The following is a 16,227-nucleotide window of genomic DNA, read 5'->3' on the forward strand; positions in this document are numbered from 1 at the left end:
AGGGGACGCTGCCTTACACTTGCCCCTTCTGATACTTAGTGTTCACTCCACATGGGAGGTTTTCCTCCACATGGGAAAGGGTCCGAATCGACTCTGCCAGCCCCTTCCTAAGTAGCAGCAAATGGTCCTGACAAGATGTATTGATTAATCTATTCCTTCTGGTTGATTTCTGATTCTCCAATCTTGCCCTCCCTTCCTCCCTTCCTCCCTCCCTCCCTTCCTCCCTCGCTCCCTCCCTCCCTCCTTCCACAGCCTTACACAGCTCCCAAGCATCCCCCAGAACAGTCCCACGAGGGTTGGGGAGGTGGCTCAGTCAGTATAGCGCTTTCTGTGCAAGCAAGAGGCCTGATTTTCACACACCCCTCCCCAGAACCCATAGACAAAGCCAGGCCTGGTAGCACTTGCTTGAGATTTTAGAGCTGAGAAGCCAGAACCAAGGGGATCCCTAGGGCTCTGTGGCCAGTCAGCCTTGCCTAACTGGTGAGCGCCAGGCTAGGGAGAGATCCTGTCCCCAAAAAGCAAGGTGGATGGTACCTGAGGTTGACCTCTGGACTCTATGCTTGCGTGCAAACACACACTCAACTAAATGAACAAATAGTAAGAATCGCACTACCAGCAGAGCCACGACAGGAGGAGGCCTGGTGGCACAGTCTCCCAGGAGACTCCCCAGCCCTCTTCTTTCACCAAAACTGTACACTTTCTGTCACAGGTCACCATTGTCCTTCATAGTTTTAGCTCCATATCTAGGAAGACAAACACTGTAGCTAAATTGTTTATATATTCTGATTTTCTGATTCTTAATTTTGCTTTTTTTTTTTTTTTTTTTTTTTTTTTTTGGACAGGATTTTGTGTTGCCTGGGTTGGCCTCAAGCCAAGGGTAGTCAAGGACAACCTTCAACTTCTGATCCTCCTGCCTCCACCCCCCAAGGGCTGGAGTTGCGGGTGTGCATCACCACACTCTGTTTATATGGTCCTGACGGTGGAAGCCAGGGCTTTGTGCAGCGGGCAAGCACTCCACCAACTGGACCACGTCCTTAGCTCCATTTCATTATTTTCCTTTTTGAATATTCATTTTTTTGTGTGGTGGTGAGGGGGGAGGTAGTTGTCTTGAGGCAATGTTTTTCTATGTAGCACACGCTGCCCTGAAACTCTCAATCCTCCTGCCTCAGCCTCCTGGGCACTGGGAGACCACTACACCCGGCTCTGAATAGCCTTCCAGGTGGCCTTGAGGACAATTCTCTCCTGCTTTTCAAAACTGGCCACCTGATGCAGAGGAACTGCGTTCAGACTGTAAATTAAGTCTAGAGTAACTCCCACGGAAGGTTCCGGCAAGCCTCTTCTCATTGTTATTTTTTTCCTCCCTGTCCCTCCGGAAGTCAGTATCGAGCTCTTTATAATGATCCTAAATTTTTCTTGTCAAATTTTCGAGAAACTCCTCGGGGCTTCTGTGCTGTTGTTTTTATTGTACCCATCTCAAGTGGGGACCAATTATTTCATTACTTGTTCCAACCACTTGTTCTTTAGCACAAATGAAAGTTATTGATCTGTATTACGTGTTTTCTCTCTGGCTCTGTACCTTTATATTACATTCGTATATTAAATTATTTTTCAGTTGCTTCTCTCGGGTCTCAAATCACACTGACAGCAAATAATTAAAATTTTTCCTAGAGACGTTCAATTCGCTTTCCTGTCTTATTGCTATGTCTACCATCTCTTACAAAGAGAGAGGTGCTGTCTTTTCTCTAATAAAAGGTTTAGAACGGGAATGATTTTTTTTTAATGCCATCATTTGGAACAGTCGTGGCCTGTGACGCTGAGGTAGATTCTTCAGTCAGATAGCAAAGCACCTTTCCAGACCTATTTTTAGCTGTTCCTTTAAAGCCAGAAGTTGGCACCAGGGCTTGGTCAAACGCCCTTTGTCATTTGTTAACACGGCGTGCTGGCTGGCTGACTGATATTATATATTATATTAATAGATTGCTCTAGCTCAAAGCCATCTCTGAATTCTTTGTATGAATCCTGTATAATCAAGGCGGATCATCTCTCTAATATTCTTCAAATCTGAGACTGCGTCTGCTCTTGTCTCCCCAAGGAGATTTTGACGGCATTCACGGGGAAGGACGGTATGGGGTTTCATTGCTGGGGTGTCTTTGCCACTCGGGGAGTGTGTGGCCTTTTCTACATCCTCCTTTAGGTGGCCGTGGCCTCAGCCTCTGACGTTCTTGGAGGGGAATCCCTGGTTTCAGAGGCGTGGGGTCTTTCTGTGAAGCGGTGTGGGTGACCATCACTCACATAGACCTAACATAGAGCATCACCCTCTGGGGTCGGCCCACGGTAGGGGCAGCGGACAGGGTGATCTCTGAGAACACATTAGAAACGTGGAAGGACTCGTTCTTGGGAGACGCAAGAGCAGTGAGGGGGGGGGGGATCATGGGGACTTTGGAAGGGACACAAACCTCAACTGGGGGCCACTCTCTGCACCAGTCCCCAGGGCCCACAAGGCTAGGCTCCAGGGTAGCCGTGCACGGATGTGTAACTGCAGCACACCCCACGAGCACTAAAGATACACAAGAAGATATGGATGGCCCCGACTGGGCCTCTGCCTCATCCTTCCTAACAGAAGGACAGACCCCACGGCAGTGTCAGCACTCCCAGCAAGGGCAGCTTATGAACTACAGCACCTGTGTCACCTCCTGTTGCTCCCTGGCTGGCTCTACCTTGGCACCCTTAAACCCAGGCCTGGCGAGGGGGGGCGAGGGGGGGGCTCACCAGGCCACGGCATTAGCTCGATCAGCTGGGCCAGTAGCTCCATAGCATTGTCCTGGAAGCGACTTCCATGCCATCCTGCTGTGGGTGTTGAGGTGTATGTGTGGGAACTAGGGGATGGAGGCCAAGGGCCCCTTCATGCCTAGCTGGGGGCAAGCATCACAGCTGAGCAGATCCAAATGTGCCACCAAGCCCTCCCCTGGGTGCTTGACTCACAAACCTGAATGTGGAACAGCTGGTGGACTGCTTGTTACGCAGCAGCAGCAGCAGCGGCAGCAGCAGCAGCAGCAGCAGCAACCGGGTGGGTAGTGGCCCTACCTCCTAGCTTCCCTCCCACTTCCCAGCTTCCCTGCTGAGGGGAATCCCCAGCCCTCAGAGCCAGCCTGAGCAGCCCCATATACCTGGTGCTTAGCTGGAAGTTAGCAAGGACCCCTTAAACTGTTGAGCCTTTTGCCTCCTGATTTGACTACCTGACGGCCATAGGCTTCCTTGCAAACAACAATAACAACAACCTCTCCTCTTCTTCTTCCTCCTCCTCCTCTCCTCCTCCTTCTGTATATATGGGAGGTCGGAGTGGGGGGACAGAAGACCGTGTAGGCATTCATCCCTCAGGCTCTGTCAACCTTATTTTTGAGACCGAGCCTCTCAGGAGCTAGGTAGGGTAGGCTGGCTAGCCAGAGAGCTCCAGGAATCCTCCTGTCTCAGCCCCGCAGCGCTGGGATTATAAACATAGGCCTCCACTTCCAGCCTTTTCATTAATTTGTTTTTATTTTATGTGCATTGGTGTTTTGCCTGCATGTATGTCTGTGTGAGGGTGTCAAATCTTGTAGTTACAGACAGTTGGGAGCTGCCGTGTGGCTGCTGGGAATTGAACCTGGGTCCTCTGGAAGAGCAGTCATTGCCCTTAACCTCTGAGCCATCTCTCCAGCCACTTCCAGCCTTTTCTATGGGTGCTGGGAACCTCAACTCAGGACCTCATGCTACCCCCACCCCCAGCCCCAAGGATGCTCCTAGACATCTCCAACCCTCATTTTTACTTTTCCGACAAGTGGGCCAGTTGGTCACTGTGACCAGGGCCACCGTGCCAGCTGGTATTTAGGGTTCTGTGTCTGTGCAGGGCACAGGGAAAGGACCAGTGTCATCCTGTGCTGGGCACGGGGGGGTAGGCAGCTGAAGACCTTCAGCTCCCTAAGGGGAAAGTGTTTACTCACTCTGATCTCTGTCTCCTTTAAAGAAATGGGGACAAGAAAGTGGCCTCATGCTGGGCATGGTGGCCTTTAATCCTAGCACTCGGGAGGCAGAGGCAGGTGGATCGCTGTGAGTTGGAGGCCAGCCTAGTCTACAAAGCAAGTCCAGGACAGCCAAAGCTAACACAGAGAAACCCTCTCTCGAAAAACAAAACAAAACAAAACAACAACAACAAAAAAGTGGCCTCATAAGAGAGCCACTTACCCACTGAACTCCCACAGGCACATCAGCGCTCCTCAAGATGGCTCTTACGCTCTTTTACTTGTGGTGGGAGGGGGATGAAGAGGAAAGAGGGCGAGGTTTCGGAGGGAAGAGGATGGATGAGGACAAGTGTGGTGGCTTGCTGGGGGGCGGGGTGGGGGGCGGGACACAGAGACTGTACCCAGCTGGAGCATGGTATGGCTTTCCAGAAAGCCGCATAGCTCTCCAAGTCAAAAAACAAAACAAAACCAACTTATAACCCAGAGAATGGCGTTTACAGCAGGGAGGGCGCAGAGAGTGGTGCGCTGTGTCGGGGGGGGGGGGTGCAGAGATATGAGGGGACAAAGCAGAGGTAGAGGGGTGGGGCACCATCTGATCCCCCATCTGTATGGCCTGGGAAGATGGGCTGTGGAGGTCATGAGTGAGTGGGCCTGGCCTCGGGCTCACATACATACAGTCCCTAAGGAAATAGCATCCTTCTGAGGCCTGGAGCCCAGAAGTCAGGGTCTCTGGACTTCCAGCTTCTCAGACCATCAGGTTCCTACTAGGGAGCTTGAGGGAGGATAAGGCTAGAGCCTCCAGGCAAATGGGAGAATTTGGAGTCAGAGAGTGGGGACAGACACCCTCTTCAGGGGCTGGTAAGAACTCTAGGCATTGCAGAACCATCCCTAGGAGGTCCCTTTAGCCTCTTTCACAAGAAGGAACAAAAGCCTGGCCAAGTCACACAGCTTCTGGCAATGTCAGGGCCTAAGAAGATCTCCCCACCAAAATAAAAGTCTATCTCTCTCACTCTCCTGGGGTGGAGCGGCCACAGCCTAGGACAGAGCCAGGATGGGAGTCACAAGTCCAGAATTTTCTATCCTGAGACCCACCAGGGCCAGTGTGAATGCTCCTATGATTTCACACACAAGCAGGCATGCACCCCTATACCCTGATTCCTGCTGTGCCTAGCCTCGCCACATGCTGCATATGACACTGTTTCCTGTCTAGCGTTAGGAGCTCAGCTGCTGTCGCCTGGCAGCTGGGAACCTTCCATATTTGGTGTCCCAGTTGGGCCTGGAAACCACCCAACTGGGGTGTGAGCACAGCCTCGGGGTCTAGCAGGGCTCGCTTCCTGATAAAGCCCTTAGGGATTTAATCCTGGCCCGTGGCTCCCTGCCTATCTGCCCATGTCTCTGAGTCCCTGTCTGTCACCTGCCACCCAAGGGAGCAGCTTGTAGGCCATGCAATTGCCCCCTAGACACTCTCTCTCCCTCCCTCCCCCCCTCTCTCTCCCCCTCTCTCTGTGTCTCTGTCTGTCTGTCTGTCTGTCTGTCTGTCTGTCTGTCTGTCTCTCTCTCTCTCTCACACACACACACACACACACACACATCTTTCTGCTCTGTGAGGAAGACTCATACTGTTCCTAAGACCTCAGGGATGGCTGAGGCAGATTTTGTTTGTTTGTTTTGGGGTTTTTTGGTTTTTTGAGTAGTCTCTGTGTAGTCTTGGCTGTCCTGGACTCTCTCTGTAGACCAGGCTGGCCTCGAACTCACAGTGACCCACCTGCCTCTGCCTCCCAAGTGCTTGGATTAAAGGCGTGCGCCGCCACGCCTGGCTTCTGAGGCAGGTTTTAAGGCTGGCAGCCCTCCTCTGAGGCCACTGCCTCACTCCCCAGGTTCTTTCTGACAGTGCCAGGCAAGTGTGCTGCACCTACCTTGGGGGAGGCAGGCAGCTCAACTTCCCACCTCTGCTCTGGGAGACCACCCCCCATCCCCCCACCCCCCCAACCCTCCACCCCCGCCCTGCACAGCTTCCCAGCTCCCAGCTTGCACTCTCTTTGGCCTGCTGAGTCTCAAGGCAGACCGTGGGTTCTGTCACTACCCAGCCACGCTGTCCTCCTATGCAACGAAACTTGTACCACAAAGGTATGGGCAGAGAAGTGTGGCCCCATGTCACCCACGGGAAACAGAAAGACAGAAGACGAACTTCAAGAGGCAAACTCGGTTGACGTCAGAGATATAATGAGCAGAGGAGAGGAGAGGGTGCTCCGTGTACTGGCTAGTTTTGTGTCAACTTGACATAAGGTAGAGTCACCGCAGAGGAGGGAGCCTCAATGAGAAAATGCCTCCAGAAGATCAGGCGGCAGGCAAGCCTGCAGGGCCCTTTCTTAATCAGTGATGGACGTGGGAGGACTCAGACCATCGTGTGTGGTGCCATCTCTGGGCTGGTGGTCCTGATAAAGCCAGGCCCATGAGCAAGCCATGAGGAGCAAGCCAGTAAGCAGCATCCCTCCATGGCCTCTGCATCAGCTCCTGCCTCCAGGTCCCTGCCCTCACTGCTTTTGCCTACGGGTCATGGTGCAGTCACATTGACCCTGATTAGACACTCGAGTTTGGTCCAGCACTGCTTGGCACTCGTCCGAACTCAGCTCTGATCTTGAGGGACGTGAAGTCCGACTCATATCACCCCTGCTCCACCGCCGATGCCGTTCTGAGAATTTCTCATTTGTTCGTACATCCATAGCATTCAGTCATCCTGGGAGGCGCACATAAAAAGCTAGTTCACCTGCGTGCGTTCCCATAGCAGCGGGGGTGAGGGGTCAGAGTTCAAGCCAAGGAGACTGGAGCAGAGCCTATGAATGACCTTAGGCCACAAGGCCGGCAGTGTGAGATCCAGGGTGAATGGGCTACGCCAATGGGAAAAGACAGAGAGGCTCATGGGTAGTGGGAAGAAGTAAGGGGTTGCCTGGAGTTCACAGAGCACGTGCGGGGCCACCGCCCCAGGCTGCCGGTGATTACTGACTTCTCCAAGCTTGCCTAATGAGTGGGGAACATGCACACCTGAGTGGAAAACTACAAGAAAAGACACATGGCCGTGAGCTAAAAATCCCAGGCTAAGTCAAATCCCTGATGTAGCTGGAAGAGGTGTCGGAGGATGCACACAGCAGTCTCCTGTTCAGAATGTCCAGGGAGGGACTCCAGGAGCCCACGGAGAATCACCTGAAAACATGGCAGTGCGTGCACACTGTGGACTATTATACAGCCATGAAAAGGAACAAACCGCCCAGCCAAAAGCATGCTCCTGAGAACACCTGCTCCACTGTCCCCCATGCCTAAGTTTTAGAATTTGCAGCAGTGCCCTTTGCTGGGCTAGGTAGGGTAAGTGTAGATGCAAACATGTGTGAGAATAAGAAGCAGAGAATTAAGGAAGGGGGAAGGGCTCGGTGTGGCTTTATTCATCAGCCCAGTGGCTGAGGGGGAAGGTCCCCAGCTCATGGGGACTGGGGAGATGGCTTAGTGGGTAAAATACCACACATGCATGAGAAGCTAAGTTCAATCCTCAGAACTCACGTTAAAAGCACCCCCTGAAAGCCGGGCGTGGTGGCGGTACACGCCTTTAATCCCAGCACTCGGGAGGCAGAGGCAGGCGGATCGCTGTCAGTTCGAGGCCAGCCTGGTCTACAAAGCGAGTCCAGGACAGCCAAGGCTACACAGAGAAACCCTGTCTCAAACCCCCCCCCCAAAAAAAAAGTAAAAAAAAAAAAAAGCACCCCCTGAGGGGAGGGGCAGACACAAGAGCTCCCCTAGGCCTCACTGGCCAGAGAGTCCAGGCAAGTCGGTGGGTTCCAGGCTCAGGAGGAAGCCTTGTCTCAAAAGATATGATGGCATGGGATAGTCAGCCCCGGGCCTTTACACTCGCTCACACACACAAATGCTTGTGTACACTCCACACATGCACACATGCATACATGCACACACACACACACACACACACACACACACACACACACACACGAGCACACATACACACATAAAAAGCATGCACATATAGGCTCACACTCATGCATGTACACACAGACATGCATGCACACTCATACATACTCATACAAACACACATGCGGCTGGGCGGCGGTGGCGCACGCCTTTAATCCCAGCACTTGGGAGGCAGAGGCAGGTGGACCACTGTGAGTTCGAGGCCAGCCTGGTCTACAAAGCGAGTCCAGGACAGCCAAGGCTACACAGAGAGACCCTGTCTCAAAAAAAAAAAAAAGAAAAGAAAAGAAAAGAAAAAAAAAGAAAAAGAAAAAAGAAAAGAAAAGAAAAAAAAGAAAGAAATGACTAAGGTCTATGATTCTAGCACGCAGGAGGCTGAGGCAGGAGGACTACAAGTTTGAAGGCAGCCTGAACAACATAGAGAGCCCATGCTGCGTCCCCCCACCCCCACCCCATGTTCTGATGGCAACTGCTATTCTGAGGACTTCAGCAAAGTTAAAAGTTGAAAGACAAACAGAGAAGAGGGACGGGCCGCTATGAGCGGCGGGAAGCCGCCAGAGTGAGAAGCCACGCGGGAGGCGAGCCATTGTGTTATTCTTTATACCTTTGGTCACAGTAAATATTTTATAATTAGTGAAATATTTATTAGGGATTCCTTAAATATTTGAGATGTCTTGAATATTTTATAATAAATTTTAAAACGTTTTGAAAAGGAACGGCTTGTGGTTTCGGACTGAGTTCCCCGTCCGTGGAGGTGTGCAAGGACAGGCTGGCTGCCTGGGCAGAAAGGGGGGCGGGGGACACAGGGTGGGTGGGGGTTGAGCCTCAGAGGGAGGTGAGCTGACACGTGGGGGTCCTGCTGGGGTGGGTTAGGAGTGAGGGGGTCACGATCTGGTCTGTCTGTTTGTCTCCAGCTCCAGCTCTGGAGAAAGGCAGTTTTCTCTCCCTCAGAGGACCAGGACCACGTCATCACAGGGGCTCCGGGCAGCACAGGGCAGGAGCTCAGTCCATCTGGTTGCCTTTGCAAGGACAAGCTCCATCAGCTGGCCAGGGATGAAGCTGGCCATGCAGCACAGCACAGAAGAGCTGTGGGTTCCAGGAGGCTGCACCCCCTTCTGAAGGCGGGGGTGGGGGGGGGCGTTTCAACTCTCTGACCCTCCTAACTTGGCCAATGCGGCTTTAGAGTAGTGGTTCTCAAGCTATGACTCCTTTCACAGGGGTTGGGGGAGAGGGCAGGGGGTGCCTAAGACCACCCGAAAACACAAATGTTTACATTATGATTTACAATAGTAGCAAAATTACAGTTATGAAGTAGCAACAAAAATATTTTTATGGTTGGGGGCGTTGGGGGTTGGGGGGGCTGAGGGGCTGGGAGTCACCACACCATGAGGGACTGTGTTAAAGGTCGTAACACTAGGAAGGTTGAGAACCACTGCTGCTCAGAGTGCAGATGGGCTCAGCCGGTCAGCTCCATCCAGATTGTCACACATCTCTCTCTCCTGCCACCCAGGAGCCACCTGCCCACCTCAGCCTCTGCCCTAAGATCCCGCAATCGATGGCTTCTGCCCAGAATGGCCGAAGGGCTTTCCTGGAGACACACAGCCAGATTAGGTTAGAAACAGGAGAGCTGGGCTGGAGAGATGGCTCAGAGGTTAAGAGCACCGGCTGCTCTTCCAAAGGTCCTGAGTTCAATTCCCAGCAACCACGTGGTGGCTCACAACCATCTGTAATGTGATGTGATGCCCTCTTCTGGCCTGTGGGTGTACATCACATTCATACATTAAATTTAAAAATCTGAAGAAGAAGAAGAAGAAGAAGAAGAAGAAGAAGAAGAAGAAGAAGAAGAAGAAGAAAAGGAAGGAAGGAAGGAAGGAAGAAACAGAAGAGCTGCAATTGAGACCCCTCTACAATGTCTTCTGTCAATGACACAGGGCCTGAAGAGGCCTGGAGACAACTCCTCGGCAGGTGGACTCCCCACCCCCACCTCCCCATCCCCCACCCTGCTCTGTCCCCGAGGCTCTGAGTGGGGCTCGGAGGTGTCAGAACTCAGACTTCTCTGGAACTCTCAGGTGGCTGTCCTTACCTTTATTATTCTCTCTCTCTCTGTCTCTGTCTCTGTGTCTGTATGTGTGTGTGTGTGTGTGTGTGTGTGTGTGTGTGTGTGTGCACGTACATGCTCTGCATGAATGCATGAACAGTCACGTGTGTGAGGGAGGGCACTGTGTCACCACACAAGTGTCAGTCTTTGCTTTCTGCCTTGTTCAAGGCTTTTTCTGCCCTGCACACACCAGGCTAGCTGGCCATGAGCTTTCTCGGTAGCCTCCTGTCTCTACTTCCTGTCTCCCCGTAGGAGCGCAAGGAGGACAGACACACACCACACGGCCTTTGAACTCAGTCCCCATGCTTACCTACTGAGCAGCCTCCCCAGCCTCTTTCAGGAACTTGACTGTCACCTAAGGCTTGGATCCCCACCCAGACGACGGAAGGAAGGTTCTCGATCTGAAAGCACATCCTATGGCTTCTATGTGCTGCTAATGGCTGCCTTCCACCCCAAGGCACTGTGCGGACAGCAGGCTGAATACGTGGCTTCCTCTATCCAGTGCCTTCGCTTTCGTAAGTATACTGTTTAGGAACTCCTGGCAAGAGAAGGCCACGGAGAGCCTTGAAAATGACCCTACCCGGGCTCCTAAGGCACCCTTGTGTCCTCTGTCTCCTACTAGGTCCCAAGATCAAGGACATCCATGGAGAATCTATGTCCAAGAACCCTGGCAGGTCATCAACTTCTATTCTCTTCATATCCTTTAAACTGGAGGGTTAGCAAGATGGATCAGCAGGTGGCCCCATCTTGGCGCAACAAGTGGGTAACCAAGCTGGAGAGACGGACACCTGCGCTGGCACCAGCTCCTTTCCCTGTGTGTCCTCAGAGCCACCGTGCCTCTCTCAGGCAACAGGACAGCAGGGCTCAGGTGCTGGCGCTAACCAAGTACACACTAAGTGAATGCTGCCTCCTCCTGCAGGACGCTCCCCAGCTCTGGGCCATGGCTACCCACATCACATCCCGGCTGGCGAGAGCCTCCGTCGGCTGCCACTCAGGTCACCACGGGTCACTCCAGCCCCCTCCCCTCCCTCTTCATCAAGGCCTGCCCCTCCCCTACAGCTCCAACACAGCACACAGTGATGCCCCGAGGCATGCTGGGTTGTGGGGGGGTGGTGGTGGTGGGAGGCATTGGAACAGGGGCACAGCGATTGGGAAATTTGGGCTACAACAGTGCATGTGCTAATATATTCGGCAAATTCAACCTGATTGGCCAGAGAGTGGCCTCAGCTGCCTTCCTGGCAACAAGAAACAGATGCGTCTATGAGATTTTTTTTTTCCTTTCCCTCTCTTATCCTCTCCTTCTTTCCTGCCTGAGACACGGATGCAGTGGCTGAAGGTACAGCAGCCATCGTAGGCCATGAGGACAAATGCTCGCGATGACCGAGCAAGAACCAGAATCACTGACTAGTTTTGAGGACGGTGCCCCATCACCACGCTCTTCACATGAGAAAGAGCCGCCCTGTTGGGGTTTCAGCCCCACAGTACAGGTCTTCTCTGTTTTACACACTCTAACTGCCACAGCATAAAGAGCCACCTTAGGGCGTGGCTCTCAATTCCCTGAAAATGCTTCCGACACTGTTAGATAGGTCTTAAGGTCTTAATCTCTCAGGTTAGTCTCTCTCTCTCTCTCTCTCTCTCTCTCTCTCTCTCTCTCTCTCATACAGCAATAGCAAGCCTTGGGCTCTGAGTCTCCCTGGGGCTACAGCATCCAACGAGAATTTAATAACATTGTTTTCTTTCCATTGAATTTATTTTTATGATTATGAATTCTATTTATGGCCGGGGAGACCTGTTTTCCATTTGTGTAGTGCTATAAAACTTCCCTTTATATAAATGTATTTAAGTTTTTAAAAAGCAGATTGATTTAGTGAGAAGCCATAAAGGGTGTTGTGGCAGGGGAGGGGGGGGTCCATGAGGGGCACAGTGGTGGGGAGTCTGGGCCCTTTGCCCAGCCTTCAGATCCTTGAGTCACCTCTGGGGATGAGGCGAGGGCAGGGCTGTGAAGGTCACCAGCTGCTGGGGACAGAGGCCTGCTTGCCCAGGGGCCTGTCCAGCCCCTATTGCTCAGGAGAATTTCTGGAAAGCCAGACTCAGAGTCATGGGCTGGACAGTTTGGGGCTGTGTGGGGGCAGGAGTCTGGTCACCCCAGTATCCTTTAAGCTGCTCTACCCGCCTGTGGCAAGACTTCAAAAACAGGGGCTCCGGGAGCCGGTGTGACCTTTCGCTAATTAGCTGGAGATGTTTGCCTCCCTGTCTCCAGCCGATCCCTAGACAGCGGCTCAACAGGCCAACATGGCTGTTGTCACCCCCTGTCGCCCTGGGGCACATAAACAGTGCTGTGCTGGCGAAGAGCATAGCAAGTTGGGACCTCTGCAGCATAAGGGCTGCCCGTGGCTCTGGACAAGTCAGCTGATGAATGTTTTCTGAATAACAAGTGCCGGAGAGACGATGCGACCATTTCTCAGACGGAGAAACAGAGGCCGGGGAGGGAAGGGGCCTTTACAGAGTCTGGGCTCCACCTCACTAGCTTCAGGCTGTTCTTACCACAGCCACCTGCCTAGAATCCCCCAGTGAGGGGCTGAGGTGTGGCTCAGTGGGAGAGCACCTGCCTAGAATCCCCCAGTGAGGGGCTGGGGTGTGGCTCAGTGGTAGAGCACCTGCCTAGAATCCCCCAGTGAGGGGCTGGGGTGTTGCTCAGTGGTAGAGCACCTGCCTAGAATCCCCCAGTGAGGGGCTGGGGTGTGGCTCAGTTGTAGAGCCCCTGCCTAGAATCCCCCAGTGAGGGGCTGGGGTGTGGCTCAGTGGTAGAGCACCTGCCTAGAATCCCCCAGTGAGGAGCTGGGGTGTGGCTCAGTGGTAGCGTGCTGACTTAGTATACAGGAGTTCCTCTGTTTCATCCTCAACCCCTCCAAATTATAGCTCAATCCCTGCAACTGAGAAACAGTGTGTCCCGCTCCTGGGTTCCTGAGGAAGGCCCTAGTGGAGCATATGTGTGCCTCCTTCCGACCTGCAGGAGCCTGGAGGCCATCTGCTCTGCCACCTGCCTGTCTAGGTAGCTGGCTGGGAACTGTCCCATCCTCCACTCATTCAACAAATACTCATTCAGGGCCCGTGTTTGCCAGGTCCAGGAGGCTGCACATTACTGAACACAGTGGCAAGCCTGGGGTACAAAGGGAAGGAAGGAAAGGGGGGGCCTTAGAAGGGCCAAGGGTGGGCACACCTCCGGGCGTGGGTGTTGTGTGAATAGCGCAGGCCCCCTCCCCAGTTTCTTGATCAGCGGATCCGTACATTCCGCAGACACTGTGCTTGCTTGAGAAGGCCAAGAAGACCCGTATGAGCTTTTTTTTTTTAAATGGAGGTTAGGGATAGGAAATGACATCCCCAAAACCCAGCAGAGACACTGAAAAGCTTGGCAGGGAGTGGAAGGCAAGGATCATGGGAGAAGAGCCATGGCCCAACGTGAGGCCAGCCTCCATGCCCTCGTAATTTCTGCACTCATGGCTGTGCCAATGGCCTGTGGTCAGCACATCCAAGTCTGCCTGGCTCCATGACAACCACCCATGATTGCTCCCTGGGTCCAGGGACTCTGTCCTGTCTCTGTGGTCATGTTCCCTAGCCACCATGTCAGGGCTACTTAGGGTCTGTGTTACCTGAGTGTCTGCTCCGCCATCTCTGTGTGTGGCACAGCAGAGACTGGACGCCTGCTGTCTGCCTACCTGAGACCCAGGCTCTGTGAGGAGTCCCAGGCTCCTCCTCCAAGAGGCCTCCTGGGCCACCTGTTGCAAGGACTATCTTCCTGAGAGGTCTGACTTCCAGCAGACAAAGGCACCACACGCGCCCATCTCATCACTATGTGACACAGGGGAGAGCACCCCACAAATTTCCAAATGCTTTCCTCCTGCAGTCTGGTAATGTAGAATTCTCCAGTGCTCAAATGCAGCAGGCAAGCCACCTCAGGAGGAAAATCCCACTCAAAAACTAGACTTTCTAGAGAGGTGCCTGGGCGGGGGGGGGGGGGGGGGGGGTTCCAACAGCACCTCCTACTGGTCATTTGTGGCATTACATCCCAGCTCCTCAAGGCAAGGCAGGACGCTAACAGAACTGTATCGAGGCCAGGACTGAGTAATCCCCCGCCACCTGTAGGTGGACTTCTGGTCACAAGAGCACCTGGGTGGTTCCAGAAGCCTCATCCCACTTTCCCACCGGGGCCCAACTCTATCTGTGGCCATGTTTATGGTCCTGACGCCCCAGGTCTGTCTCTTTCTGTCCTGGCCCCTGTGGCCTCTACATAGGTGTGGCCTCTACATAGGACCCCATGAGCAGGGCACCTATCTGTCCAATGTCTGGCTCTACCTCTGTCTCCATGAGAGGCTGGCCAAGCAAAGATCACCACCGCCTCTTCTCTCTTTCCCAGGGGCACAGGCTGTTTAGAGTTAGCCAGGGACCACAATTTGGGGAAACTAAGTCAGGGCATCTCTGTAGCCAATCTAACCAATCTTGGGGAAGGTGGCCACTAACACGTTTTTTCTATGCAGAAGATGGCCTCTCTCGCGCATACGTGTGTTCAGTAGTTTCTGCATGCACTCATTCATCCACTCTTTCACACACGTGCGTTCACTGAGCTTCCATTTATCCATCCATCCACCCAGCCAACGCATCGGGCCCGTTAGTCTCTGAGCATCTAGAACGTGCGTAGATTCTCTTCAATCATGAACGTCACTGTGTCGTTCACCCTTTCTTTTCAGTCTGGGAGGCAGTGTGTCTGGTCTGGGAAGAGGAATAACTTCTCCCAGAGTCGTGCACCTCAGAAGAAGTGACGTCCTGAGCAGGGGACCCTGAACGCGAAGGTTTTCATGGGGGTAGCGAGGAGGCTTTCGGGTACCGGTGCCCTTGGAAGGCTGGCCGAGCTGGAGAACCAGCTGGGTCTGTGCCCGCATCCACAACTGCGTCTCCCTGGCTGGCAAGGAATGTTACAGGCGACAAGGAACCTGTCGCTGGAGGAGTGTGTGTGTGTGTGTGTGTGTGTGTGTGTGTGTGTGTGTGTGTGTGTAAATAGACAGTGAGTGGCGGTAATTACCTAAAATTGTAGGTTAGGAGCGGATGTACATAACCAAAAACTACACAGGGAAGTAGGGGGGGGCACTCATCAATTAGAACTAATTACTTAACAGCTAATTCAAATAATAATGGGCCGTATTTGAATATGCTAAACAAGGCCAAACCTGCCTCCCTGCGTAAAGGTAAGGAGAACAAAAATAGCAGGAGGCCTCAGGGATGAAATGACACCCAGGGGAAATAGCCTTCCTTCCCCGTCCAGGCCTGGCCCCGTCCATGGCCACCACATGCTCTCTCTCCATCTCTATTACTGGTCAAGGTCCCTGTGCTGGGCCACCTGTCAACCCCAGGCAGCCCAGCTTCTCGCGTTTGGCAGACAGAGCCCAGAATGCAAGGATGCTCAGGGGAGAAGCAGGAGTGCACGCCCAGTGAGCCCCACCACACGCCTGAGACTTGAGGGAAAACTGAGTTCTGAGGACAGTCCGTGGCCTGCCAATGACAGCAACCTCAGGGCAGGGCCGGGACAGTTCCTGCCACCGTCAGACTTTGCAGCAAAGCTAAGACAGAACTCTACCACTAGCACTATCCCAAAGTATGAGCGGAGGTCAGGGGGCTGGAGACAAGGACTCTGTTGTCCCACTGAGCTACGAGGCAGTTCTGTGTTCTCGTAGCTAGTGCTGGGTGCCACACCCAAGTCAAGGCAGTTTCCAGGAGTCTGTCACGTAGCGTGAGCCTGGGCGTGAGCAGGTGAGTGCACGTATGTATATGCATGTGTGTGTGCACACCTGAACACAGGCAGAAGCCAATGAGGGCCTTCAGGCCCACTCACTGGCCGTCTGGGAGACGCCTGCATGTCAGGTCTCTCAGGTACATGACTCTGACAGGATAAGAGGTGGTTCAAGGGCTTTGGTTGGCCCCTCACATGTGTCTGAGAAACAGCATGGATGACAGATTGGTGGCTTTGCTGGAGGACACACACACACACACACACACACACACACACACACACAAGCTGTAAATGAGAAAGGCACACTGTGGGAGGCACAGCACTGGGCCTGATGGCTGAAATCTGATGGCTTGGGCATGACCTGCTTCTAGTCAGGT

General features: G+C 53.2%; 1 protein-coding gene across 3 annotated transcripts in view; it reads right to left on the minus strand.

Annotated features, from left to right (window-relative positions):
- Positions 1-16,227, minus strand: part of ELFN1 (extracellular leucine rich repeat and fibronectin type III domain containing 1) — a 67,010-nt gene that overhangs the window by 12,516 nt on the left and 38,267 nt on the right. The window contains exons 1-2 of one of the 3 annotated variants that reach the window (XM_084761268.1): positions 3,168-3,234; positions 2,770-2,847 (exon numbers count right to left, since the gene is read on the minus strand). The exons of the other annotated variants lie outside the window; for them this stretch is intronic. Of the exons in view, the coding sequence (XP_084617394.1) occupies positions 2,770-2,812 (43 nt within the window). The 5' untranslated portion in view covers positions 2,813-2,847; positions 3,168-3,234. Of the gene's footprint in view, positions 1-2,769; positions 2,848-3,167; positions 3,235-16,227 lie in introns of those variants that run through there. 3 annotated transcript variants of the gene reach the window in all.

Source organism: Acomys minous (assembly GCF_964271855.1).
Source record: "Acomys minous genome assembly, chromosome: 16".
In the NCBI taxonomy this organism is placed as follows: domain Eukaryota; kingdom Metazoa; phylum Chordata; class Mammalia; order Rodentia; family Muridae; genus Acomys; species Acomys minous.